The 27,935-nt window shown below is 57.9% G+C and overlaps 1 protein-coding gene across 2 annotated transcripts; it reads left to right on the plus strand.

Moving 5' to 3' along the window:
• Positions 1-5,818: 5,818 nt before the first annotated feature.
• KRT80 (keratin 80) lies at positions 5,819-26,443 on the plus strand. 2 transcript variants are annotated; one of them, XM_065887882.1, is made up of 9 exons: positions 5,819-6,118; positions 12,069-12,277; positions 16,743-16,803; positions 17,082-17,177; positions 24,020-24,184; positions 24,671-24,796; positions 25,428-25,648; positions 26,132-26,187; positions 26,319-26,443. In XM_065887882.1, exons 1-9 carry the CDS (start codon positions 5,819-5,821, stop codon positions 26,441-26,443), a joined length of 1,359 nt encoding a protein of 452 aa, XP_065743954.1. The 2 variants fall into 2 exon arrangements, with proteins under 2 accessions (XP_065743954.1, XP_065743955.1); XM_065887883.1 differs by lacking the exon at positions 26,319-26,443 and adding an exon at positions 26,284-26,318.
• The last annotated feature ends 1,492 nt before the right edge of the window (positions 26,444-27,935 follow it).

Below are 27,935 nucleotides of genomic sequence, written 5' to 3' on the forward strand. Positions count from 1 at the left end.
GCTCAGAGGCAGCCAGGAGGGAGGACCGTGCAGGAGGGAAGAAGAAAGCTGAGTGTCTGAGGCCTGAGAAATGAGGGCTCTTAGGAGGAACCATCCTCGTGGATTAAGCGGCCACAGTGGGTGGATGGAGAGTGGGCAGGAGGCCACTAGGAGTCCGCTGTTGCTGGGACCTGGCATTTCCTCCTGGGGAGGAAGGAGGCGAGAAGGTGCAGTGTTTCCCGGGGAACGGGGGTCCGTTGCCGCCAAGGGGCCCTCCCTGGGAGCAGCTGGCGGAAGTGGGGCCTCCTGCCAGTTTCCGTTTGTGCAATCCTCCTTCCTGCCCCTCCACCCAGAAGCAGGCCTGGCAACCCCGCCGGATGTCACGGACATGAGCCCAGCACCCACACAGCTGGGCAGGGGCTGAGGTACCTACCCTACATGGAAGGAGAGGTACCTGGGCAGCTTATGGCTCGGTCCCTGCCCTGCCCCAAATGCATGCCTGACCAAAGTCTAAGCCTAATGGGGCTTCTGCCAGCTTAGGGAGGATTCCTCCTGCCTCCTTCTTTTGCAAGAAGGACCGTGAATCTTCTCGTCCACCTGAGGCACCTGGCCGTGACAGGAGGGCATCAGAGTCCCCTCCCTGTACTAAGCAGGAGCTAAAGCAGCGGGAGGCCAGGCCTCTGCGAGTCCCCACCAGTGGACGTGTGCCACCCCAAGCGGAGGGCCCAGCGTCTGGCTCCACGACCCACCTGGGGTCTGTCGCTCTACACCATCTGAGGCTCTTGGTGTTGCACCCTGTGTTGCAATATCACATAACAAGTGCCCGGTGTGGAAGGGTGGCCTTTTACTCATTCCAGAAGGGAATAGTCATCAAGAACCTACTACATGCCAGGCATTGTGCCAGGCCCTGGAACCTCAAGGAATAAAACCACCATGTGGTCCCCGGGCTCACAGAGCTTCACAGGGTAGGCAGGCACAAGTAAGCAACCAACAAATCATCACAAATGGGCTAAGTGTTGTGAGGGCAGGAAAGTGTAATTAGCCTATGCTTACCTCTCCCTGACCCCAGAGGCCTGCCCTCAGTACAGAATGCCCATAGCTGCCTGACATCCCCAGAGCACTGCTTGGCTAGAGACCTTGGATCACACTGGAAACCACTGAGTACCTGGCATAACAATGGGATTGACCACACTGGGAGGAACATTTGTCGAACCAAACTGGAAAAAAAAATTTTAATTAAAAAAAATTCAAATCATCCAGTACAATCTAATTTTACAAGCTACTAAGGCCCAGAGAGGCCAAGCGTTTGGCCCCAAACCACGCAGCTGGTGAGTAGCAGAGCCCAGACCAGAAACCAGCTCTGGCAGCATCCCCATGCTGCCCCCTGGTCTATCCTGGACCAGTTCACAGCCTCCAGGGCTCTGCAGCCTCCTGGCCCATCTCGGATGCCTTCTTTGCAGATCAGCACTGGCTGATAGAATTGTACACGGCGGTGGAAGTGTTCTGTATCTGCGCCAGCACGGACACATGACGTCGCTCGTCAGGTTCAGGGAAACGGGGCCAGTTTGGTGGGGGTGGGAACGGGCAGGGCCTGTGGAGAGAAGCAGAGCGTGAGGAGATGAAACACAGAGAGGAAGAAGGGCAGCAGGTGCAAAGAATCTTGTTTGACGTTCCAAGGAATCTTCTAGACCTTAATCCACGGAGAGCCACTGAAGGACTTTATGCCAAGTGATGAGATGCCTACATTGCAGCCTTCCTGGGTCCCCGAGGAAGCTGCTGCTCCCCTGAGCTCCGTAGCACCTCTGACACCCCAGCCACGCTGGCTCCCGTCATCGTCACCGTCCTACACGAACGGTTTGCTGCCATCTTAGCCTGAAAGAACCTCCCCACACCCTTCCTGGACACGTCTTCCTCTTCCTTGAAGCCTTTGCTCACTGCCCCAAACAGCTTCCCCCGGGTCAGTGCCTCTCCCGTGTCTCCACAGCCTGCCTGGCACGTGGAGGGAGCTTCACAGGCACAGTTTTCAATGTCTCCATCCTTGCTATTGGTCCCCCTTTCTTGGCCGCAGCCCTTCCCAGTCTACTCTCAGCTTCCCAGTCCCCAGTTCTGGGACCCTCAGAAATTCTTTCCACCAAGCCACGGATTGCACAAAGAGAGAGGGCACTGACCCAGGCGAGGGCATAGGTGTGGGTGTGCATTTTGGAGCGAGGAGGAGAGAGGGGCAGAAAACCTAAGCAGGTTCATCTGGGAAGCTTCCTGGAGAAGTGGCCCAGCCTTCCCATCATGCCCTGGGGTGAGGCTAAGAGTCTTCCTCGCCCGGAGTCCCTGTCTGTCTCGCCAAGAGCCATGTCCTGCCCCAGAGCCTCAGGCAGGCTAGGATGTGCTCACTGGCACATTCATCCAGCAACTATGCATTGCTGTCTTGCATTATCCCAGGCCTGCCTGGGCCAAAGGGGGAAAACACACAGACGAGGCACTGAAACTGTGACACGGGCGTGCCATTCCCATAACGCCATCCAGCCGGGCTGCGGGGCCAGGATGCCTCTCTTATCCCAGGGCTGAGAGATGGAGGAGCCCTGGACCAGGACTCTCCCAGGGGGACAGGCAGGCAGGGAGGCAAGAAACAAGAGGTGGATGGGAGTGAGCAGGAGATACATCAGCTGCTGGGGGGTAGTGACCTGGAGAGAGAAATAGAAGGAAGGAGGAAGTAGAGAAAATAAGAAAACTTCCTCTTGCTTCTCTGAGGACCAATTTCAGGGGCCCAAGCCTCCCCCATTCTTACCTCTGGCCAGCGCCTCTCCCATTTCCACCTTTACTCGGCCTCCTGGATGATCAGGATTTGCCTCCTGTCGCCAGTTACAGGGGACCAGGGGCAAAGGAGGCGGACTCGCGGTGGAAGGTGGGGGATGGAGATTTCTGTCCCTGGACTTGTAAGGATCAAGCAGGACAGGGCTCCAGAATCCCTAAGGGGCACAAGACGCTGTCTCCAGCTGGGCTCACCCAAGCTCATGCCCCACCAGAAGCCCCAAGAAGGTTTGTCTGTGAGTAGATCCGGGAGGGGTTGGGAGACTGCCCAGGTACCCAAACATACCCCAGAGAGACTGAAATTTTCGCCCACCCTCCACCTTCCCTCTCCTAACCCCTGCCAGGCTTCCTGCCCCCTGGGGGCCTGAACCCCTAGGAAGTTTGGGCTCGTATCAAGGCCAGGAGAGGGTTTATGTCAGGTCCTCGGTTAGGGTGCAAAGTCAGAGGCCTGTACAGCGGACCCCCAAGGATGCTAACTCAGGGGTGGAGGGAGGCATGCGTGAAGCTAGGGTAGGGAAGGAGAAGGGGAGGAAGGTGGGTCTGGGTGCTTCCACGGAGTTATGTTTGGGGCTTTTTTGCTGTACTTCCAGTTCAGCAGTCGGAGCTGTGACAGCCAAAGACACCTCTGTGACTGCACCCAAGGAAGACTTCTGGGCCAGAGAGGAAGCAGCAGGTGGGACCACATTCCTCTCCCCACACACGGCGTCCAAGTTTAGCGTGCCCTCCGTGCTTCCAAGAAGCCAGGCCACCCGCAAGGAAGGCCGCCCAGTGCTCGGACCCCAGAGACCGCCCTGCAGGGCCAGCCTCGAAGCCAGGGACTGTGACTTGTCAAAACACAGGGGCTGACGGAGGTCAGCAAGGAATAGCAGACTTAAGTTATCCAAAGGTGCTCTGGAGAATTGAGCATCCAGCTTAAAGACAGTTAGGTGGAATCGAGCCCCGGATGGTAAGAAGATAGCTTCCTTTTCTGTCCCACTGCCCTTTCCAGGAGTCACCTAGCTTAGAGGCTAAGACAAGAGGGAGGACTCATAATTCCAACTGTCTGGGTTCAAATCCATTACTTATAAATTGCTATCAACCGACCAGACACTCAACCCCTCCGAGCCTCAGCTTCCCCCTCTGTAAACAGGGGCTGATGAGAATTAAAGCGTCTGCGAAGGATGAGTGTCGGGAGGATCAGAGGAGCTAATCCATGTAAAGCACTGGGGACGCACATGACATGTCTGCTGCTATCTTGGCACCAGCAGGGCCCATATGCCTTTGTCTGCCCTCCCCCCTCCCCGCAGAGCACACGGGGGTAGTCAGGGTTGGGGCGGGCAGGGTGCTGATACCAGGTCAGGGAGGCAGGTGGGCGCTGCATGGGGGAGGGGAAGCATGTGTCAGGAGGGGTTGAGAGACTGCCCAGGTACCCAAACTTACCCTAGAAACACTGCACAGACACCCCTGCAGTGACCCCGTCACCCAGAAGTGTCTCAGCAGCCCACCCCCAGCATCAGAGCCTGGGATCCAGCCTGAGGATAGGCTCGTGCCCTCGGGGCAGATTCCTGTGCCCCAGTGGAGCCAGAAATGCCCACTGTGTAGGACGGAGGTCTAGCCTGGGAGGCAGGAGGCCTGGAAGGGGCGATGTGACCCAGGCAGGAGCTCCCATCTCCAGCCTGTCTCCCCCTCCAGTCCCAGAGATCTCTCCACCCCTGTGACCACAGGAGTCTCTCCCAGGCATGCTCCTCCCTCTGCTGTAGCCCCACCACCTAGGGTGGTGCACCAGGTCCAGGGAGGGCACACAGAGCCATCCAGCCACGGCAAGAGCGCCCAGGGACATCAGGCCAGGGAGGAAGGAAGAGACAGGCCCAGGAGAGCTGGAAAGTGCCTGGAAGTGGAAGAGCGGTGCCTCCAGAACTTCAGGAAGGCAGGAGGGAATGCCCTGGGCTGGCCGAACCCTCTGCCACTCCATCAGAGGCTCTGTGGGAGCAAATCAGTGTCTTTTCTACTTACACTTCATATTTAAGATGAAATTTTTTTTTTAGGTTTGGGCAGGGATGACTTTTTAATTTATTTGTTTGTTTGTTTATCTGGTCGCGCAGGGTCTCAGTTGCGGCAGGCAGTCTCCTTCGATGTGGGATGCAAACTCTTAGTTGCGGCATGCGTGTGGGATCTAGTTCCCTGGCCTGGGCCCCCTGCATTGGGAGCGCGGAGTCTTACCCACTGCACCACCAGGGAAGTCCCCATGCTGAGTCTTGAACCAAGTCTCACTTGTCCAAAGCCACAGGCTCTTGACCTTGACCATCTATTTCCTCTCCAGCCCCTCAGATGGTGGAAGGCACACAGTAGGTGCTCAATAAATAATAGATCAAAGGCAGGAAGGAGGGAGAGCAGGAGGAAGAAAGGAAGAGGAGAAGATAAGCAGGGGAGACTCTTGCGCATGTAGAAAATAAACAGTCAAGGTGCGGTTTTCCAGTGCCAGACTGGCACGGTGCCCAGGACGGCTGCCCTACACTCAGGAGCCCAGGGCCTGCGCTTGCCTCATCTTTTCCAGAAATATGTAAGCCTAGATACGTCAGCCTTCAGGTATGCAGTGAGGTCTTCGGTGAGAGGCATAGCTCTCTCTCTCTCTCTCTCTCTCTCTCTCTCTCTCTCTCTCTCTTTCTCTCTCTCTTCTTCTTCGTTGAATCTGCCTTTCCTCTGGCTACCACCCGACACCCACCCAGCCAGCCAGCCCAGCTATGTCCCTCTCCCCTGGAGCCAGGCCTGGCTTGGTAGGGAGGCCTATGAAGAGCCCCCCTCAGCAAGGCAGATCCCTGCCCCGGGAGGAGATGGGTACATGGTGCCGGGGGAGGGGCAGGAACCACATCATCTAACAGGTTGGTCGGGCTGAGAGGTGTCACGCCTTCGAGGAGCTAATGAGCACTGTGTGACAGGTGTCTGCTCCTCAGTCCCCAGCCTGCCCTGCCTGCGACCGGAGCCAGCTGCCGCCACCCCTCAAAGGCTTGCTCACCCATCACTGCGCCCTGCCCGCTCTGGGTCCCGGGGACCTGCAATGGCCTGCCGCTCCTGCATCGTCGGCTTCGGCAACCTCAACAGCTGTGAGGTGACCCAGGCGAGCGGTCCCTGGCCTGGGACCTCCGGATGGAGCAATTACAGGGCCCCCGAGCCGGGCTTCAGCTCCAGCAGTCTCACAGGCTGCCTGACAGCTAGCACCATCCCCAAGGTGACCGTGAACCCCAGCCTACTAGTACCTCTGGACCTCAAGGTGGACCCAGCCATCCAGCAGCAGGAGAGCCAGAAGAAGGAGGAAATGAAGGTCCTCAATGATAAGTTTGCCTCCCTGATCGGCAAGGTGAGCAAAAGGTGTGGAGGGGCTGTCTCAAAACTAAGCCCTGGGCAGGTGGCTGAGCTCTGTACTTCCCAAGCATCACGTCCCACGCCCGCCCCCAGCCAATGGGAAGTCGGCACTGCTAACTCCGCAGGCTAGCTCCGAGCGGAGAGATGGGGAGGGAAGTGCCTGCGCCACCCTGATGTGGGGGAGAAAGGGACCCCGGAATGGCCTCCGAGGGGTGTCAGGATAATAATGTGCTGCATGGCCTGGGGTCACCCTCCCTCCCAGGCGTGGACTAGGGAGGGGCTCTGAGTGTGACCAAGAGGATGCCCCCTCATAAGAATGGCCGATGGGGGCACGGGCTGCATGCAGTCGGACTCCAAGGTAGATGGACAGGGCCCACCTTCCTGTCCACGCTGCTGGCTCTGTTCAGCTTCCCAGGGTCAGAAACACCGGCAAGGGCTGGGGCGGGGGGGCGGGCAGCACGTGTGGGGAGTCCAGAAGGAGGCTGCAGAATGGGCCTGCAGCTGTGGCTTGTCAGGAGATAGGAATGCAAGGGATGGATGCTGCGAGTCAGAAACGGGTGGCCAGCCGGTCCTCCCTGCACCCTGAGTAGAGGGATTGAGTCCCTGGCACCCCACTTCCTGGACCCCACTGCCATGGCCAGCATGCCGGTCTGGGCACTGGTGTCCATCTTCGGCCCAGGGCAAGAGCTTCAAGGGCTCCAAGGAAGTCCTGTCTACCTCCCAAAGCCGGTCCTCACTCACCTCCTCCAAGGACCTCCCCTAACCAGCCCTCCCAGCTCTGCTCCCTGTTGCCCTGCCCGAGAATAGTAGTCAGATAGTAACAGCTACTGATCATTAACAGCTCACCATGTGCCAGGAACTGTGCTGGGTACTTTACATATTTATCTCAATTTCCCTCAACCTTAGGAAAGAAGTCATTTCCATGCCCATTTTACAGATAAGGAAAACTCAACTTGCTTGCCCCCCACCCCTCATCCTTCTGCCCCTAGCTGGGTCCTTCTCTTCCCCTTGCTCTCCCAGCCTGTGTCCCTCTGTACTTCCTCTAGGTGGGCACTCACAGAGAGGGGAAGAGGGAAGAAAGTAACTTCTGGAGCACCGGCTTGTGCTCTGCCCACACCACCCAGCGCTCCACGGTGGCCAGTTCCCCTCCTGTGTAGACAGAGCAGCCCAGGGGTGAAGTGCCTTGCCCAAGGTCACACAACCAGCAAGGGTACGGTCTGGACTTGAACTCAGGTCTGTGAGACACGAAGCCAGTAGCCTCCGAGGTGGGAGTCATTTCTCCCCGGCCCCCTCTCCCGCATTCATGCGTCCAGACCAGCATTCCTGCACCCTCACCTGGGGTGCCTGGGGTAGGGGTGTGGAGGGGAAGTGACAACCGGAGGACAACCAGAGCCTAGGAGAAGAGCTCGCTGCCCTGGGAAGGCAGGTCCCTGCAGGGCCACCTCCTCTCCAAATACAGCTTAATCCCTTAAAAGGAATGTTTCATGAGCTACGTAATTTGTAATTCGGCGCGGATGGGTGGCTCTCTCCCTGGACGCCAGGGCTGATATCACCCTGTGCCTCTCCGCCATGGGGACAGGAGGGGTGTGTAGGCACAGGGAGGGGCCCGAGGGGTCTGGGTTCTGTTCCCAGGGCCAGGGCGATGCCCTCTAAGATCTTCAGAAGAACTGGAGCTTCCCAATCCGCAGTTCAAGACTTGGCCTTGAGGAGGGTGCTCTTCAGGGTGGGACGCAGGCAGCCGGGGTGCCAGCCCCTTGGGGAAGCTGATCACTGAGGCTCTGCCCAAGGAGTCCCAGCCGATCCACCAACTCTATGGAGAAGGTCTGTCATTAGCTCAAATTCCTCCTTGTAAAGACCGTGAGGGCCCAAGTGGAAGCAAGCAGAGGTTAAGAATGTGAAACCTGGAGTCACGTTGCTGGGTTGGAATCCTGGCTTCACCTCTGACCGGCTGCATAACCCCAGGCAAATTATTTAACCTCTCTGTGCCTCAGTACACATCGGTGTAATGAGCTTGTCAGACGGGATCATTTTTGAAAAGCATTTATAAAGCCCTTACCACGTACCAGGTGCATTCTGTTTGTTATATTAAAAATACCATAAATAGGCCCGGCCCAGGGAACTCCTGAACCCATTTAGTCCCTTCCAGGCAGGAGGGAGCCCGGTAAGAGGGAAGGAAGGGCCCTGATGGAGGGAGGTGGGGGGGGAGCTTCGTGGGTAGGCGTGCAGCATGGGGCTGGATAGAGATGCATGAGTCAGGGGGTGAGACGCCATCACCAGTGGAGGGGTGGGCTCTAGGCAAAGAGAAGAGACAGGCAGGGCCACCCTCCAGCTCCACATCCCCTTCTGGGCCCTCTGAGGCACCGAGAGAAATCAGAGAGCACTGAGGAAGAGGAGGAAGAGGGAGAGGGTCGGCGGGGAGACCCCCAGGAGTCCACCGAGGGGCCCTGGAGCGATGCTAATTCTTCCACTTGGAGGCTGTGTTTCCTTGGGCAAGGCACTTACCCTCTCTGTGCTTCAGACTCCACTTCCCTGCTCTACTCCTGCTCTGAGGGTAGCCCTGAGCTCATGCCAGTGGAAGGACTGGTACAGCTGCAGCCATGAAGGAGGGGAGGCCGAGGGAGGAAGGGAGAGGGCAATGCCAACATCCAGCAGAGGCTGCTGGCTGGGCCCTCTCACCTTCACACGCAGACACCAGAGGGGATGGAGGTGGGACAAGAGGGAGGACTCTACCAGTGGCGCCCAAGGAGGCTATAGAGGGGGAATCCCAGAGGGGTGGTAAAATGGCTGGGGACAGAGCGTCGGGCACAGTGTCTTCCCTTGGTGTGTGTGGCCTCTGGAAGTCACCAGAGCCATTGGGCACCTGCACGAGGGAAGGCACAAACCAGCCCTTCCTGATGAAGAGACCCTGAGGCTCCTTAGGCAAAGCCAAGTTCTGGCTGGAGGCAGAGGATGTGACCCCACCCGCACCTGAGGAATAGGACCTGCAAGCCCCAGAGGCATCGCTCCGAACGCTCACGTGCACGGACTGTGGGCCATGGGCTGGGGACGTGAAGCCTCCCAGGCGGTCAGCCCCCGCCCTCCTCAGAGGGGGGTTCCCAGCCCAGCCCAGGCTGCTCAGCTCCCTCCACAGAAAGCGCATCTCTCCCCACCCTCATCTGGGCCTGCTTTTCAACAGGGCGGCCCAGGACCCTGGAGTTGGGTCACAGTGAGTTCTGTGCTTCTGAGCCTGTTCCTTCATCTGTAAAATGGGAAGCAGGTAGACCAGGGGCTTGCTCTCTGAGGCTCCTCCTAGAGCTGCCGCCTGTGATCTAAGGGCAGGGGTCAGCCAGGACGGGGAGGAAGGGGAATGAGAGGGGGGTGTTCGGCAGCCTTGACAGGTTGGAAGCAGTTGACCCTGCACCTCACAGGGTGCCAGGATTTCCTGCCCTCCCAAGGCCTTTGTTCCGAGAGAGGGAGGAGCCCTTCTGCAGGGAAGGTTCTGGGTGGGGGATGAGTTTCCATCCCCACCCACTGAGACAACAAGGAACTCCCCCAAGGGCAGCAGGGAGAGGGGGCTTCCCTGGATCCCCCAGAGGCAAAAGTGCCCTTGGACTGGCTGGCCAAACGCACACCATCTCCCAGCAGGCAAGTACTAAAGCATAGGGGATCGAGGTTAGACTAAGGGAAGGAATTCCTGGTCTAAAGGGTTTTTTGGTTGCTTATGGGTGGAGGAAAGAGCCTCACATCTCTCTTCTCACCCCACCCCCAGTATAAACATGGGGCTCTTACTTGTCAAAACACAGGGAAGGTGGAGTGAGCAGAAACCTGCCCTCACCCCCACCCAGCAATCCCTCACACACACAAGTAGGACAGAAACTCTCTCGACTGCATCCCTACTGAACCTGTTTGATGGCGATGACATTAAACTGTAGGCTTAAAGTCAGCTTCAAGCAGAGTTTACCGGGACCAGTGGGAGTTAAGGAGGGGAATGACAGCCCACAAATGCCATTGTCCAGTGTTCCCGCTGCTGTTGTCTGCTGCAAGGGTCAAAGGGGCCTTCCACAGAGCAGCAGAGTATCTCAGGGAAACCCGGGAACGTGGGGAGGACAGAAAGAGAGGCGAGCCCACCTGGCACCCAAATTCAGGAGGAAGAGGACCACGAACGTCCAGCGCAGGCAGCTGCCGTCAGATGGGATCCAGGGAAGCCCCCTCTCCCTGCTGCCCTTGGGGGAGTTCCTTGTTGTCTCAGTGGGTGGGGATGGAAACTCATCCCCCACCCAGAACCTTCCCTGCAGAAGGGCTCCTCCCTCTCTCGGAACAAAGGCCTTGGGAGGGCAGCTTGACCACCGAGTTGCTGTGGACACCCTGGACACGTGACCTGACTGCCCTGGGCCCCTATCTCCTCCTCTGTATATGAAGGGTATAGACCCGCTGATCCAAAGGGCTCCTGGCTGTGGTTCTGGCTCTTTCAGGATGTGATTCTGGGAGCTGATGCCAGCCGTGGATGGGGGGAGGTCCAGCTACTTGCCTGCGGTCATAGGGAACCTCACCAGGCTCGTTGTCACAACATCCTCACGACAACAACAGCCTGCACTGTCTAGGCGCCTAGCCCCAGCCACCCGTCTCGCCTCGGTGGCTTACCCGCATCCTGGGCTCTGACGGGCTAGGGACCCCAAGAGGCAAGCAGATGGCTCTCAGTCTGATAGGGTGCGTGGGGGATCAGGACAAACAAGGGCCAAATACTGGAGGGAAGAGGGGAGGCGGCTGGGAGCACGCGGAGGAGGGGCTGGGATGGTGGGAAGGAGAGTGAGTGCCCGAGAAAGGTCGGGCCTGGAGAGGACAGGCGGGGTGGGGAAGAGGCAGGGGGAGCCCCCAGGCTGTGCTGGGCTGAACTGGGTGGAGGGAAGGAGGGGACTCAGGAGGGACCCTGTCATTCTGCTGGTGGCTGGGGTGGGAGCTGTAGGAGCCCCTGCAGAAGTCTGAGCAGGAGAGTGTGAAGAGGACGCAGAGTTTGAAAGGAGCCCTGGGCCCAGAGCCCTCCCAGTCTCTGTTCTCAAGGCAAGACGGGCCCTAACTAGAGGCAGAAGCCAGCCCAGCAAGGGCAGCTGGGTCCCAGGGCCTGCAGAGACCTTGCAGCCGACCGGAGGCCTGTGCTGCTGCGATTCAAACATTCTAAACCCAAACTGCCTGGATTCCGCACGTGGCCCTGCCGCTTGCTAATTGTGTGACCTTGGGCGAGCTATTTCACCTCCCTGTACCCCGTTTCGTCGTCTGTAAAGTGCAGCTGAAACTAACACCTACCCCGTCGGGTTGTTTGGGGATTTAGTGCGTTAAAGATGTCCAGCAGGTAGAAAAAGGCCCGGAGCACCGTGGGAGCCAGAGCAGAGTTTGCTATTTGCTGCTCCAAAGCACATCCCCGGGTTCTTCTCTCTGCAGGTGGGCAGGGCAGGTGACATCATCCCTGACTTCTAGCTGGGGAAACTGAGGTTTGGAGGGGCTACAAGTCCAGGGTTGTCGGGAGGATTAGCATTTAAGAACTAACCAGGCCCTACCCTGCTGAGTTTCCAAGGCAAGATGAGACCGGGTGGGCGGCAGACAGGCCTCTGACACCCCACGTTCCTTGGGGTCTCCCACCCAAGCCCCAGGCAGGCCTGGAGAGCCTGTCACATGTGGGCACGTTCACAGCTTAGTCCCCTTTCCCTCATCTCCTCGGCCCCCGCCCTCCCGTAGGAAACCTTGGCTAATTGTCTCCACCTCCCTGGGATTCTCAGATTCCATCCTTATCTCACCATCTGCAGTTTGAACAATCAGTAATTGGAGATGCCACCTGAAGGCTCTGAGTGAGGGCCCCGGGGTGGGTGTGCTCCTGACAGATGAGCTGCCACATCGCACGGAGGCCCCCTGAAGGGGCGTGAGCTGGCTGGGTCGCACCTGGCCCTCTCACGGCAGCCCTTCCGCTCTCCCAGGTGCGAGCCCTGGAGCATCGCCACCAGCTGCTGGAAACCCGATGGCGCTTCCTGCAGAGCCAGGACTTGGCAGGCTTTGACCTTGGACACCTCTACGAGGAGTACCAGGGCCAACTGCGGGAGAAACTGCGCGAAGTGAACCAGGAGGGGGGCCAGCTTGAGACCAAACTGCGGCAGGAGCTTGAGACGGTGAAGGCGTTTCAGATCAGGTAGGGGCGCCCTATGGGCATGTGGGCCGGGACTGAGGCTGGGGACCAACCTGCGCTCAGGTGCAAGGTCTGGGAGCCCAGGCCAGAAAAAGAGGAAACTTCTTTAGAAAACAATTCTTTAGTCCACACTTACTTATTCAAGACCTGCAATGTGCTAGCGGTACTCTAAATACGGGGAGGATATGACAGTGAAGCTACAGTGACCCCCCAAATAGTGACCCTTACGACGAAGCCAGTCTCATGCTGGCTGACGACCAAGCCCTGTGCTTGCTGGCCCCTGGGCACTGTCACAGCTCACATCCCCATTGTGCCCATAAACACACTGGCTCTCGGCCACACGACCCTCTGGCAATGGGAAGTTGTGTCACTAGCTAGAGCAACAGATGGGCTCCTGCTTTGAATGTTACCTGGGATTTTGACCTCTCTTGGACTGGCAAGGAGCAGGTAGGGTTGGTTTGCACAAGGAAACAGTCCCCTAGAGGTAATGTGTGCCTGACCTCAATGGTGGACTTGGGATCTAGAGAGAGAATGAGGAAAACAGCCCCAGCCTGCAGGATGCTTTTATAACCTAATGGGACACACAGACAGGGGAACAAGCAGCTGGCAAGCAGTATGGCCCAGTGGTTAAGGGCCCAGGCTTGGGCATGACTACGTCCTGTGGAAGGGGGTTACTCCCTGCCCACACCCCTCATTAGCTCTGTGACCTCGGGCAAGTTGCCTCACACGTGAACCCCAGTCTCCTCCCGTGTGGAGGGGGAAAGGTGATGGTTGATGCCAAGCCAAGGCTGGTGTGAGGAGGAAGTCGAGAGTTCAGCGTGGTGCCTGGGGCTGATAAACGGCTACTTTTCTGACCCCTAAAAGGCTGAGTGCCCAGCACACAGCGGTCCTTGACTCGGGCTTGCTGGGCTGACTCAGCCAGTCTAGAAAGGCAGACCAGTTACCCTGGTAGCTCAGAGGAGAGGTGACCCTTTCTGACCAGACAACGGCCACGGCTTCAAGGACAAGGAGGCTGGGCAGGGCAGAGAGGCCGGTCTCCTTGCAAGGAGGCCCCCGGCCAGGGTGAGGGGAGGACAGGGTGCGGTTGAGCCCGCACCCTCCTCCGGCAGGGCTTGGGCCAGACCCCAGGCCAGTGATCTGAGGCGAGGCCCAAAGCCCCCAGAGTCAGAGGGTGGAGGCAGCCTGTCAGGAGTCCAGGGACCTGGCTCGGCTTTTGCCCACCGCCTCTCCGCATGGCCTCCCCTGCTCAGACCACATTTAGAGGGGAGGGTCACACAGAGAGCTCTCCCCTCTCTGGGGACCTCAGTTTCCTCATCTGTGGATCTGGCTGGAACTTCCCAGCCAACTGGCATGATCTACAGCCCTGGCCTGAGCTGGTCCTCGAGGCTGGGCCCCTTTCTGACCTGGGGGCCACCTTTCACCCGAGCCCTGCCCTCCCAGGTCCTAGGGAATCACACAGGGAACCTGATTGCCCATTCTGACGGTGACGAGGCAAATCATATTGGTGCACCAGAGCCCACGACTCATTTCACTGATACCTAGCAGGTCTTTGGCCCTCAAAGGAGCAGAGGATGGCAGAGCTGGATGGCAACTTGGATCCTCCTTTTACAGGGAAGGAAACAGAGGCCCAGAGACGGCGGGGGCTTGTCCTCAGTCACGTGGCCATGCATACTGAGTCCCATCCCTAACCTCACAAGCTCCCGGGTGAAGCTGTTCCCGTGAGAGCAGCAAGGTCACATCCACAGAGGCACTTTGTAACTGGAAATTCTGTACAGACGCTACTTGTTGCCTTAACCTGGCTCAGCCCCCCTCATTTGGGCTGCTGCCTGGTTTTACTGTTTAGGCTCAGGGCCTCTCTTCCCCTCTCTGGGTAGGGAACACACCTGAGTCGGGGGAGGTAAGGCTGGAGGGTTTCTGGGTCTGCGGGCCAGAGCCGCAGAAGCTGAAGCCTGGCTGTGCAAAGCCTGGGGCCCCCGGGAGCCAGGAGGCGCCAGACCAAGCCCTGACAGGGAGGGGTGTGCCTTGAGTCTACAAGGCCGATGAGATCAGCTTCACTCCTAGAAATAAACAAGTTTGGTGGGGGGAGGTATGGGTGTGACGAGCTGAAAAGGGCTAAGAATGGTTTTGGGAGCCGGTGGCTGACAGACTGGCAAGAGATTGGTGGTGAATAGGGGGACATGGCATCACGTAAGCCTCTATAGGAATGGAGACTTCCAAAAGCTTTGATGTAGCAGGGACCCCAAGGATCAGCTAGCTAACCCCTCTATTTACTAAGGATGAAGCAGAGGCCCAGCAAGGGGAAGCAACTTGCCCAAGCCCACACAGCAAGTGACTCAGGAATGTCGCATATGATTTTGTGAGCTGCCTGGTACACAAGAGCATCTGTTTGAGGGGGTGAACTGGAATTGAAATGCAGTGGAGTCAACGAGAAGGGGGCTGGAAGGCTGCACAGAAGGCTGGGAAGGGCAGTGAGGGGTAAAAAGGAGGTTTGGCACCTCGGAGGGCTCCCCACTGGACAGTTCTCCCCAAGGTCCTGCACCCAGGCTGGCAGAACTCTGCTATCCAGAGAAGAGGGGTGGGGGGAGGGGAGGGGCTGGACACAGGGCGTGCGTGGGGAAGGCCAGTCAGTGGGAGCTGCTCAGCTTGGGGCTCCCCACACCCCTGTCCCCAACTCAGGAGGCCCCCAGATTCCAGAGGGAAGCCTCTTCAAGTCAGATTTGTGAAGGATGTGCAGAGAACTGCCCCCTCCCTCCCCTGCAATGAGGGTTCCCGTGGTTTCTTTCTGGAAATGCTGAGACAGAGGGGCTGAGGGCCGGGGTCTGGTGTTGGAGAGGAGGGAGCGTGGGTAATAATAATAGCAGTAGCTTTAGTGGGTGCCACGCACCGTTGTAAACACTTTATGTATTAACTTATTTAATACTCGCAACATCAACATATCATGACAAAGGCACACAGAAGCAGCCCATCCAAGGTCACACAGCTAGTTAGCAAGACAGTGAGGAATTGAACCCAAATAGTCTGGCTCTGGAGCCCCATGCTTAACCAGCACATTGCACGAGCCTCCAAGCCCCTCTCTGTGCCTCGATTTCCTCATCTGTGAAATGGGACCAATAGGACATCCCTGGCTAGCAGCTCTGAGGGTCACAGGAGGGGGTGCAAGTAAAGCTTCTTGGGCATTTTGTTTGCCCTGGCAGGCCCCAGATAGCAGACCAGTCTCCCTGGCCCTCCCCACCACCCTGCCCCCATGACCCGTACTCTCAGAGTCCCTCCAAACTCTCAGAAGCCGAGGTAGTGACCGGGGAGAGTGCAGGTCCTCAGCACACTGAGTTCCAGAGGCCCAAGTGCCCCATGGGCTCTCACCCCCTGGGGCCTGCTCCCCTGAGTCCCTCAGGGAGGCTGGGGGAAAAGAAGGCCTAGGGGATGGCAGGTCCAGCTAGTTGACGTGGGCGATGGGTGACGCTGCCCCATCTGTGAGGTCAGGGACTGGGGCAGGCGGGTGGCTGTAATTAGAGCTGCCAGTGATTCAGGCATTCCCTGAAGAGGAGGGGAGAAAACAGGAAGCCACAGAATCCCCACATCCGCTGGGGCAGGCAGGGCTGCAGGTGGGAAGCGTGCAGCTGGCCGACACCAACCCCGGGGGCCAAGAATGTAAGGTCAAGGATCCAGGGAGCCCGTCTCCCCATCCAACAGCGTTCTTGTTCTGAAAACGAGGTGGACTGAGTAAGGAACAGGCACATCTGAGGAGAGAGGGAACCCACCTTTGTGGAATGCTGGTGGGCTTCAGCCCCCATGCACATGCACACGTGCATACCGTGAAAGACAAGCGAGGGGGTGGAGTTACCTGCCCCCAAACACACCGGGGGCCCATCTGACTGCAAAGTCCATGCCCTTCCTGTCCTCCCTCTGCGGGGAAGATGGCATGGCGTCCTGCTGTCTAGCAAAGCAGTGGGGATAAGGGTGGGGCTGCAGGGACAGGTAGAGTTAGGAGAGGATAACGTGCGAGGAAGATGCTCAGAGCAGACTCAACCAAAGACAGCTTGTTTGAAACTGAGACTCTCCGGGGAGGAGATGGGAAAACGATGAGGGAACAAAACGTCAGGGTGAAAGGGCGGCACAATCAGGAGGGGTTTCCTGGAGGAGGTGACTGTGAAGCACAGCCAGGAAAGGGGCAGATGCCGCTGGGAGAGGAATGGCTGCTCATCAAGAAGGAGTGAGCCTGGGAAGCGGGCTGCCTGCTGCCCCAGAGCCAGCACTAGGGTATCGTGGAGGAGAGGGGCTGCATCCACCTCAAGAAAGGAACCACGTTTTCCTAACTGGCACAAGACACCAAATGGGGCTACAGAGGCCCTGAGCCCCACCCAAGGAGGGTTAAACAAACCCTCGCCAAGCCCCACCACATCCAGCTGAGCAGCCCCTCTCTCTCTCTGTCTCTCCCTGCCTCCCCCTTCCCTCCCTCCCCACCTCCCAGGTATGAGGACGAGCTCTCCAAGCGCACGGACATGGAGTTCACCTTTGCACAGCTGAGGAAGGTAGCCTCCCCAGCCTGCCCCGGGGGCTCCTTTCTCATGGACACTCCACCCTCTTTTGCTCAGGATCCCCAAGCAAAGCCCCCAGAGGCTGAGTCCCAGGAGCACAGGCAGAGAGACGTGAACCTGTCCCCACCCTGCTCCTTCTGCCAGGCTCTGAGCCAGGTCTCCTCTGGGAATCATCCCCATCTCACCCAGGAAGCAAAGTTCCCCCTACCCCACCCCTGCCCTGGGACCCCTCCGTTCCCTCTCCCATCATTCACAGCTGCTCCCACCCCCAGGACCTGGATGCGGAGTGTCTTCGACGGACAGGACTAGAGAACAAGTTAAAAGGCCTGAAGAGCTTTGTGGTCCTGATGAAAAGCATCTACGAGCAGGTGAGAAGATGGGGGCCAGGGTCCCGCTGAGCCGTGGGTAAGGGATGCAGGGGAGGCAGAGGTGTCCAGTGGGTCGTGGAAGCTTCAGCAGGCACTCACTGTTGGCAGCCACAGATGTAACAGTTTCCTAAACCCCTTGCACGCTGCTGTCAATAATCCAGCGACACTGTCCCCTCGTCACTCATTTCATGGAGTGCGGCACAAAGCCTCTCTCAGGGAGAGCCCTGCTTTCATGTGTGCTGGAGCACTGAGGGCATGCAGGGGACCAGGTACATCGAGGGTCAGGAGGTGGCCTCAGGCAGGGAACCAGGAGGCCTTGAACAACCGTTCTAATCGAACTAACCTCTCTCTCATCCCCGTAGCCTAAATTACAGACACCCACAGTTCTAGCTGTGATAGGCCTTCACTGTACCCTCCTCCATTTGGGAGTCAGGCAGGGAAGACCTATAGTCAGATTCTCTGGTTCCCAGGCAACACTAGCTTCTGCCGGACAAAAATGACGCACTAGGAACTTACCTGGCGGTCCAGTGGTTAAGACTCTGCACTTCCACTGCAGGGGGCACGGGTTCGATCCCCGGGGAACTAAGATCCCACATGCTGTGTGGTGCAGCCAAAATAAAAAAAAACCCAGTAAATGTAGACAGAGGAGCCTCCAGACACATTCTCATATGTCCTCAGCTGAGCCTGGGGGAACAGCGGCCCAGCAAGGCCTGTCCCACTGCCAGTGCAGCCAGCAGATGAGCCCTGCCACTGGACTCCACCCCGCGGCGCCACTCTGCCTCCCGGGCATCCTTTGGGACGTGTGTTCTCCTCTCTACATCCCCCGTCTCAGGGGTGAGGAGGCTGATGGGGCGAGGCTTCAGTTCATCTACAAGCAGGCAGGACCCTCGTTGGGGATGACGGGGTGCAGCAGCCCGTGTGCCACACACCGCTGGCGCCAAGCTATGGCAACGCAGCCCAGGGCAGAGCAGGGGTCAAAGTCACCACCGCAATCAGAAAGGTCTGCTGAAGTGCCCTAGGGCTGCTGACCATGGCTTCAGGGCCTCGCCCTGCGGAGACGAGACTGGGCCTCGTGGCTGCACGTGGGCCTCACGACCCTCCAGCGGCTCAGCCCCGAGAGGGGCTTCCGTGGGCCTGAGACCTGCCTGCAGCCATGGGAGGTGGCAGAACTGAGAGAACACCCCAACCCTCGCCAACAGCAGGGAGGCAGCCCTCGCAGGCAGACCGCTCCAATGCCCACTGAGTGGCGCGGGGAGCGGGTGCCCCGCTGCCCACACTCACCAGGCCTGCTACCGCCCCAGCAGACGTCAGCAGGACCAACGTTTCAGCCTCTGGTCCGTCCTGCGAGCCCAGGGCCAGGTGGAGGCCCTACAGGGGTAGAGACATAGCTGAGGAAGGTCAGACACAGCCAGCCATCTACCCGCCAAACCTCTGGCCGCCACCCCAATAGCCAGGCTGTGGACTCCATTCGGACTTGGCAGCCCTTGGGTCCCAATCCTGACTCTACTTTTTTTTTTTTTTTTAACCATTTCTGTGACTCAGAGCAAGTTATTTCTCCCCTCTGTGCCTCACTTTCCTCATCTCTAAAATGGGGAGAGCGATAGTAGCAGGCCCATCGGACTGTGATGGGATAAATCCGTTCATTCACTGAACAAATGTTTATGGCGTGTCTGCTAGATGCCAGGCGCTGATATCACAGCAGTGAGCCAGGCGGGCTAGTTCCCTGCTCTCAGGAGGGCACAACTTAGCTAAGAGGCGACAGGCTAATAAGCAGCTATACGGACAAGATCATTTTGGAGGGTGAAAAGTTGCTGATATGCAAAGAAACAGGGTGATGCCTTACTGCAAGAGGGCAGGGAAGCTTCCGTCCCCGAGTCCGAGTGTTGACAGGGGTGCATCTCAGAGGAGGCCCAAGCGTGTGAAGGCCCAAACCAGGAAGATCCAGCTCAGCAGAGACTTGAGGTGGCTTCCGCCAAAGGAAGAGCTGTGTGAAGCATCTGAGGCAGGAATGATTTGATCCTGGGAGGGAGAGAAAGCAGCAGCTGTGGCTAAGGCAGGGTGGGCAAGGGCCAGCTCATGCAGGGTCTGGGGCCCAGGATGGGCTGTGGGCCTTATTCTAAGCATGATGGGTAGCCCTTGGTAGGGACCAGCGTGGGTGCTACAGACGGGGTAAAGGTATGGCTTGTGCTGCTGGAGGACTGCTGTGGAGAAAGGGCCACAGTGAATGCAGAAGTGCATTTATTATTATTTATATTATATTATAAATACTATCATATTATATATTATATCATAACATATTTATAATATATTATTATTACATGTTATATATAATATATATAATAACAGCAGTTATTATTGCTTTGGGAGGCAGTGAGGTGGCAGGTTGATATCGGGCCGTGAGGTTTGAGTTTCTCTCCACACACCTCTGTAGGCTGAGAAGGCAACACTGACCCATCGCTAAGAAGATTCCCCACACCGGCGGGTCTCTAAGCTGGCACTGCCTAGTAGAAATATAATGCAAGCCACATAGGTAATTGTAAGTTTTCTAGTAGCCACATTGTTTTAAAAAGCAAAGAAACGGGAAAAAATAATTTTAATGTATTCTATTTAGCCCAATATATCCAAAATATGATTATTCAACATGTAATCCATATAAAAAATGAATGGGCTATTTCACATTCTTTTTCCCGTTCTAAATCTTCAAAACCTGGTCTGTATTTTACACCTCCAGCTCATCTCAGTTCTGACTGGCCACATTTCAAGTGCTCGTGACCACAGAGAGCTAGTGGCTACCGCATCAGACAGAGCAGGTCCAAGCACAGGCAGCTGCCAGCCATGGCCAGCTCAGGTAGAAGGAAAACATGGCGGGATGTGAGTAGCTCCAGGTGAGGCCAGACTCTCTGGTTTCAACTTTGGAGCAGACACCAGAAAAGCACGGCTATATAGGCCCACCCCAGGGTCCCAGGAAAGAGCCCTCCCCTCTCCCCAAAACACACACACACACCACACACACACACACACACACCCAGGATAAGTTGTGGAAGGCCTTTCCCAGAAGCCAATGGCCATAGGCTGCTCAGGGCCTCATCTACACACTGTAGCCTCTCAAGCAACCCCTTTACTCCTCACCTCTGGGAATACAGGCTGTGAGAGGACCCTGGGGCCCCCATCTCCCCTCAGCTTCCAGGGTACACCCCAGCTCCCAAGTGCACTGGGGTCTGGCTGCATCCAGCCAGAATGCCACCTGCCCCACCCATACACTCTGGTTCCAGGGAGATTAGTTACGGAATCCACTGACAACCTCCTGCCGCCAGGCACACCTCCTAGGACGCTGATGCCTGCAAAGAGGACCGGGCATGACGAAGCTGCTTTGGCACCTGCCTTCGTGGTGCCTCGGGAGGTTGCTCCAGGCCCTGGACACCTCCTCCCGGCTCCATCACCGTTACCAATCACAATAGTTTCCTTAGCTGTTGCTTATTGAGCACCTACTACATTCCAGGCACCAAGCTGGGTGCTTTCCAGATGTAATCTCATTTACTCTTCCCAATAACCCTATAAAGTAGGGACAAAGATTAAGAAATCATGAGCTTTAGAGCAGCTTGGATTTGAATCCTGGCTTGGTGATTATGTGAACTTGAGCAGGTTCCTTTATTTCTCTATGCCTCAATTTCCCCATCTGTAAAATGGGGAGAACAATAGCACCTAGCTCACTGGCCTTTTGAGAGGATTTATTTTGCTAATATATCCTAAAACACTTAGAACAGTGTCTGACACATGGTATTTGTTAAATGTTAGCTGTGTTCAGTTCCATAATTATATACATTTTTCAAATGAGAAAACTGAGACTCGGCTAAGTTTACAGACTTGGCCAGGGTTGCTCAGGTAATAAGATGTGGTGGTACTCAGAGCTCAGTTCCCTTTTCTTTTGGCCGCACCACGTGGCACACAGGATCTTAGTTCCCCAAGCAGGGATCGAAACCGTGCCCCCTGCAGTGGAAGCGCGGAGTCTTAACCACTGGACCACTGGGGAAGTCCCCCAGCGCCATTAAACACTACATTTTACCAAGCAGTACTGGTACCCGCTCAGAGTCACCATCTTCCCGGACCTGGGGGACAACAATGAGAGTGGTCATACGCATGGCAGCCTCCTCAGACTCTGACTCCTAAGCGAAGCTCTGAAATGTACCTCGGCTTAATTCTTGCCAACTTGAAGGTACACATCCCATGGTGGCACTCCCACACCACACAAGTCAGCATTGTTATGCCCTCTGCAGCCCGGCAGGGGCCGGCCTGTCTGAACAGGTCTGCAGATGCTCTAAACCCTCCACCTCCTGCTGCTGTATACCACGCTCATGCTTACGCTGCCTCTTTCCAGAAAGGATCTGAGGCTGCCCCATCAACTGTGTTTCTCGCATCCTTTTGCCCCGGTGGCGCCCTGTGTTCTGAAGCGCCCTAGCCTTTTCCTGGTCCACAACAAACGCTACCCTAGGCCTGGGCTGGAAGTGTCCCTGGAGAGCTTTGTCTGAAAACCCCCAAGTCCACCAACCTACACAGCATGGTGACTGAGGGAGCCCCAGGCTACATCTCTGAAACTGTTCACAGCCAGGCTCCGGCAGGGATGTCCATTCCATTTGGGAGATGCCAGTCTCCAAGGATGACCCGAGGCAGCAGAGTTGGGGCATGAATCCGTAGGCACCGTCAACCTTATTCTGGCACGGGCTGGGGCCTCCTGCTGCCTCTGCTCCGAGATCTCTGTTAAGTCCATCTGCAGATCAGCCAAAACCCTCCATCAGGGAACCCCCTAAAGGGCAGCTGGCCACTGAGCTCAGAGTCCCGCGGGCTCCAGGGTGGAGACAGGCTCCTGCCACTGCCCAAGCTGCCTTTTCCGGGAGGCGATCCTGATCACCAGAGGTGCTAGTGGGCGGGGTCAGGCAGCGAGCAGACAGGGGAGGGGCGGCCTTCCTCTGCAGGCCTCGCAGCTGCCCGACCCCGCGGTCTACAGCCACAGGGATACGAGCTGCAGGTCAGCAGCATCCGCAGGTCCAGACGCCAGAGCCTCAGCCACAGCCTCGCTGAGCAGAAAGACAGATGAGGGTCGGGAGGGGGCCCCAAACCAGGAACCAAGATCAGAATGTGTTCATGAGCCAAAACCAAAACCTGGATCTGAGCAGGCCTCCTGACCCAACTGCCACTTTTCAGGAAACGCAGGGGCCAGGGGAGCATGTTAAACACCGACACGCAGGGCAATCGGTCAGATTCAGACTATGGGCAAGCAACTCGGTGTTGTCAATAAGAAAAAGAAAAAAATAATAACAGAGAGAGATGGAGACGGAGATGGTATCTACAAAATGAGAGAGACTTAGAGACATATGGACCAATGACAGTGTATGGACCTTGTTTGGATCCTGAATCAAACAAAGTTTGACCCGGCAGGAGTGACTATGTCGTCCCTGTCCCACCCCCCCTCCCTCCCCCGGGGCTGAGCCCCGCCCCACCTCCCAGGGTGCCCCGCCCCCTTCCTGCCTCTCCGAGGCTCCCCGGCCACCTGCCTCACTCTGTCTGTAAGATGCTGGCCACGGACACTCTGCTTATGCCCACTCACTCCTCCCCACACGGGCCCCACCCAGGCCCAGGCTGTTGATCAGCACCTCCAGGGAAAGCAGCCCAGGGCTCTGGAGGTGACACCTGGCAGCCCCTACAAAGACACCCGTCCCCACCTGCCTTTCTAAACACCCCTGAACCTTCAGGCCAGAAAGCTGTCAGGCTGTGGGGCATGACAGAAAGCAGATCTGGGGCTTCAGCTCCTGTGTCCACCCCACTATGTGAGCTTAGCAGGAGCCGTAAAGGCTCTGGAGTCCAGCCCTGTACTCACAGCTGTTTCCATCAACTCTGTGCGCTGCAGTCTCCTTCCTCTCTGTCATCTGGGGCTAACAATCGTGCCAGCCTGATGAGGAGGAAATGTGAGGATGCCTGGAAAGCCCTTAGCGCACACACAGCCTGGGCTATTATGAGCCCCCAGGGAAATGGGAGGTTTTGACGCTTCCGGGGTCTCTGAGAACATAGGCTAGCATTTTCTGGGCAGAGAAGAGGACAGAGAAGAGGGGAAGAGCAGGACCCCAAAGGACAGAGAGAAGAGAAGACGTTGAGGCTAAATCCCGTTGTGGCCGGGCAAGCCCCTCAGCTAGATGGGGAGGGGCACTGAGTCCCCAGGGTGACCCTGGAGTCACCTCTGCCTTGGCCGCTGGCAGGGGAGTGGGGATGCTCGATTGTCAGCCTCTGGTCTACTCCCGCCCTCATCATTCATGGGCTTCCATCCCAACATGCATTCAACAGAGACATTCCCCTGCCAGATACGGAGGCCTGGAGGTGAAAATGGCTCATCCAGGCCCTCGGGGAGTTCCCGTCCTGGGAGGGCAGGGGTAGGGGAGGCCAAGCTGCCCAATGGTAGAATTCCCTCAGGCCCAGAGGTCCTGGGCCCTTTCCTCCCCCGCCAGGAGAGGAGGAAGGTGGTCTGCCCTGGGAGTGGACAACAGTGTAGACGGGGGGAAACAAGAGGGATAAGGCTTGTAGGGTGGGCCTCTGGAGCCAAGCGTCCCTCCCTGTCCTCACAGAGAGGAAGACCAACAGGTGGGTGAGCCGGGGGGCCAAGAGCTGCTTCCCAAGAGTCCAAGCTGGCGAGGCGGGGCAGGGAGGCATCTATCCTCTGAGCATCTCTCCCGGGAGACAGGGAGGAGCCCGCCCTCCCCTCGCCCCGGGGGATGAATGCACAATGGGGACTATGTCTGGCTGAGGGTCTGGTGCCCCACTACCAGCCCTGAGCCCCCAAGTCTGTGCCCGGCCAGGAGCTGAAGGACCTGGCAGCCCAAGTGAAGGATGTGTTGGTGACCGTGAGTATGGACAGCCGCTGCCACATTGACCTGAGCGGCATCGTGGAGGAGGTGATGGCCCAGTATGACGCCGTCGTGGCTCGCAGCCTGGAAGAGGGCAAGGCGTACTCCCAGAGCCAGGTTCGGGGCTCACGAGCAGGCTGGGGAAAGGCAGCCAGGGCAGAACGAGCTGCAGCAGCGATGGCTGAGGCCGCCTGCAGCTCTGCGTGCTGAGACTCTGGGAGAGGGGAATGGGGAAACACAGGGGGGACGGAGCCCACAGCAGTGAGTTCACAGGCAGAAAGGAGAATGTGAGAGCCCACAGCTGTGCCCGGCTCCAGGGGTGATGGGGACAGGGGCAAGCCCACAGTCTGCACTCTTCAGAGGCTCACGGTGGTGCTGCCAGCCAGCAATGCCAGGCCAGGTGTGGGTACGGCCCACGGGGCTCAGTCTAGGGCAGCCAGGAGAAGCCATCCAGAGACGGACGTGGTGGGGGGAGGAGGGGCAGTGGTGGGCCACAGAGGAGGAGGTGGCGCCGGGGTGAGGAAGAAGAAGAGGCCAGGGGCCAGGGTGCCGGGGGGGACACACTGAGTGGCCCCTCACTGCCGCCTCCTCCACAACCTCCAGCTGGAAGAGCGGGCTGCCTTCTCAGCCGAGTCTGGGAGCAGCCTCCAGAGAAGCCGCGGCGAGATCGCTGACCTCAAAGTGCACATCCAGAAGCTCCGATCCCAGATCCTCTCCATCAAGAGCCATGTGAGCGTCTAAAGTACCCACCTGGGGGTGGAGCAGGGAGGAGCGTGGGACACACACTCTCGCCCACTCTCACACATGCACACAGTCACACATGCTGAGTCCAAGCAAGCCCTGGCTGAGTGACCCTGGGCAAGTCACTTAGCATCCCTGGGCCACAGTTTCCTCATCTGTCCTCCTAAGATGGCTCTGCAGATCACATGATGAGCCTTGCAGGTAGAAGTGCTCTGTAAACTGTCCGGGGCTGTTGGCACGCTGGAGGGCCCCGCCACATACACCCAGAGCCCACTGCCTCCCTCCAGGCCTCCCACCAGCTACGCGGAGAGAAGGGAGGGGAGGCCTAAGCCCCAGCTTCCAGCCAGAGAAGTGCCATCCTTTAAGGACAGTTGAGACAGGCTCCTCTGGGGGCCTGTTGTACTTCCCCCTTTGGTGGCCTTGGGAAAGTGTCTCCTTAGGTCTAGCTGAATGCCCTCTTGCTGCAAGGCAACCCACTACCACGCTCAGGAATGCCGTGCTAGGTCCTCCCTCCCCGTGCACACCCCCACCAAAGACAGAGGTGGGCTCCTGGCCCTGGCCCGGTCTCTCTCTCCCACCTTTGCTCACGGACCCCTTCCCTCTGTCCTCCTGGCTGCAGTGCCTGAAACTGGAGGAGAACATCAAGGCAGCCGAGAGCCAGGGTGAGCTGACCTTCCAGGACGCCAAGGCTAAGCTGGCCCAGCTGGAGGCCGCCCTGCAGCAGGCCAAGCAGGACATGGCGCAGCAGCTGCGTGATTACCAGGAGCTGATGAGCACCAAGCTGGCCCTGGACGTGGAGATCGCCACCTACCGCAAGCTGCTGGAGGGCGAGGAGAGCTGGTAGGAGCTGGACCAGCGGGGTGGGGCTGGGCGCGCGGGAGGACTGTAGGACCAGCCCCATAGAAGGCCGGCACTCTCCACCCCCTCCCCGCCTGCAGCATGATTCTCTGAGCCTGGCAGGCCTGGATTCACGTCCTGGCTCAGCCACTGAAACAAACTGGTACCTCGGGCCAGTTCATTAAATTCTCAGCTTTCCCATCTGGAAAATGGACCGATCATAAGCATGGCTCGCCTGTGGTGTGGAGGATTAATACGATCCTGCGTGCAAAGGCCTGTCACAAATTAGTGCTCAGTAAATGACAGCCATTCATGCAGGGGAAAGGGGACAGAGCCCAGAGAGTACAAGCTGGCTAGCCAGGGTCACACAAAAGGGCAGCCCGGAGCTCTGGGCTCTGCCCTCCTCACGCCGGTCCCCAGGCCCCCAATCCCAGCGGAGCTTAAGCCACAGGCTCCCTTCACATCCCACCATTTCCTCTCCCCCAGGATGGACTTGCCCTCAGCCACTATGATCAGATCCACGCAGTCCAGATCTAGAACTGGTGAGCCCGCTTGGCCCAAGAACCCATGGTGGGAGGTGGACAGCGGGGGGATCATGGCCCTAAAGGTATCATATTAAATGGCTCCCAAACCTCCAGCCCGTACCCTGCCCCACCCCTTATGTTCCCTGTAGCTGCCTCCAAGTATGGCCTCTCGAGAGCCCCCTCCTGGAAAAAGAAAACCGGGGGAGACCTCGTGATCAAAGTCACCGAAACCTCGGAAGAGTTCTTCTCGCAGGAGTCAGAGCTCTCACAGTAAGGCTGCTGTCCAGACCCCAGGAGCCCCACGTCATTCCCCTGCAGCAGGACGGATATAAGCTAGACTCAAGAAAGCGGCTTGGAGCCTCTAGGTTGGGAAGGAAGGCAAACCTGACCCTGAACTAAGAAGAGGAGGGTTGGAAACAGTGACTGCTTTTCTGTGGGTTGCCAGGGATCCGACAGGACTGTCACCAGCTATTCAAAGTCACTGGGCTCCATATCAGTATCTCACAGTCCCACCCTTCCAACCTCTGGCCAGAGGTTTTCCTGACTGGGTAAACTGGAATCGGGAGTCTGTTTTTCCTGCACCTCCTCGCTCCTCCCCCCCGACAGAGGGCTCTGAACCAAGGTCCCTCTGACCCTTTGCCCAACCCTTGCCCTAAGCTCACATCTCAAGTCTTGCCTTGCCTTTGCCTCGGAACCGAGGCGATGCCCTTTTTCCCCCAGCCCTGGTCAGCCACGGGCCAGGGGCTGATGGGACTGCCTGGGCACCCTCTGCATCTGGAGTTCCTGGGGAGACTGGGTGCTGAGGACCCCTGGCTTTCCTGTACCACCTGGGCTCCCTGGAGACCTGACAGTATTAGGAAGGGAGGGGAAGAGGCTCCCTGGGTGTTTGGGACCTGAGCCCGGACCTCTGAGATCAGCGCAGACACCTGTGCCCCTTCCCTCCTCCTGTGGGTCCCTCCCAGCAGGTCACAGTCAGACGTGGACAGGCTGCCCAGCCAGCTCCCAAGCCCCTTCTCTAGAAGTTATTCTTGCCATGATGAACTCCCTGGCGGGGAAGTGGGAAGCGGGGAGGCCACATGGCAACCGGAGATCAGGCAGGAGAACTGGACCCTCCTTTCTCCTCCCTGCCATCCTGGGGTTCACCACCTTGCCTGGGATCTGAGCTCTCTGCCTCCCACCCAGGTGTTTCCCAGCCTGAAACCTGGCTTGGGTGCACCAGGCCCTTGAGACCCCTAGCCCCACCCCTGCCATGAAACCCCAGGCCCATTTCCCATGAACCCCACTCCTGGGTGTCTCTGTTCTCTGCATGGGGCCAAGCAGCCTGGCCCTCGCCTCCTCTGCACCCACACCTGTGGGTTAGAGCTCCTTCCCTTCTCCCCCCTCCGCGCCTCCTCCCTCCATGCCCGCCCCCGTGCCACCGGGGTGGGAGGGTAGATGGGTCATGAAGAAGGCACTGTCCACTCGGGTCTGGGAGCTGCTGAGCCCTTGAGGTCGGGCGGGAGGGCCCCGATAACAACCAAAGAGAAATTGTGCGGCGATCCAACAAGAAGATTTGGGGCTCCTCTTTCCTCCCCTTGGCTCTCACCTTCGGAGGCTTGCAGGGGGATCCTGGCAGCTCCAGCCTGCCACTCCATAAGCCACCTTCCTCCCCTACCTGCCCCTTGCCTCACCTCCTCTTCTAGCCCCAGTTTTGATTCGTTCATCTTGTTTTCCAGGAGAGGGTGGCCCAAGGCTCTGGCCCCCCTCCTAGGTCTCAGGGTCCTCCA

This window comes from Phocoena phocoena, chromosome 11 (assembly GCF_963924675.1).
Source record: "Phocoena phocoena chromosome 11, mPhoPho1.1, whole genome shotgun sequence".
Lineage (NCBI taxonomy): Eukaryota > Metazoa > Chordata > Mammalia > Artiodactyla > Phocoenidae > Phocoena > Phocoena phocoena.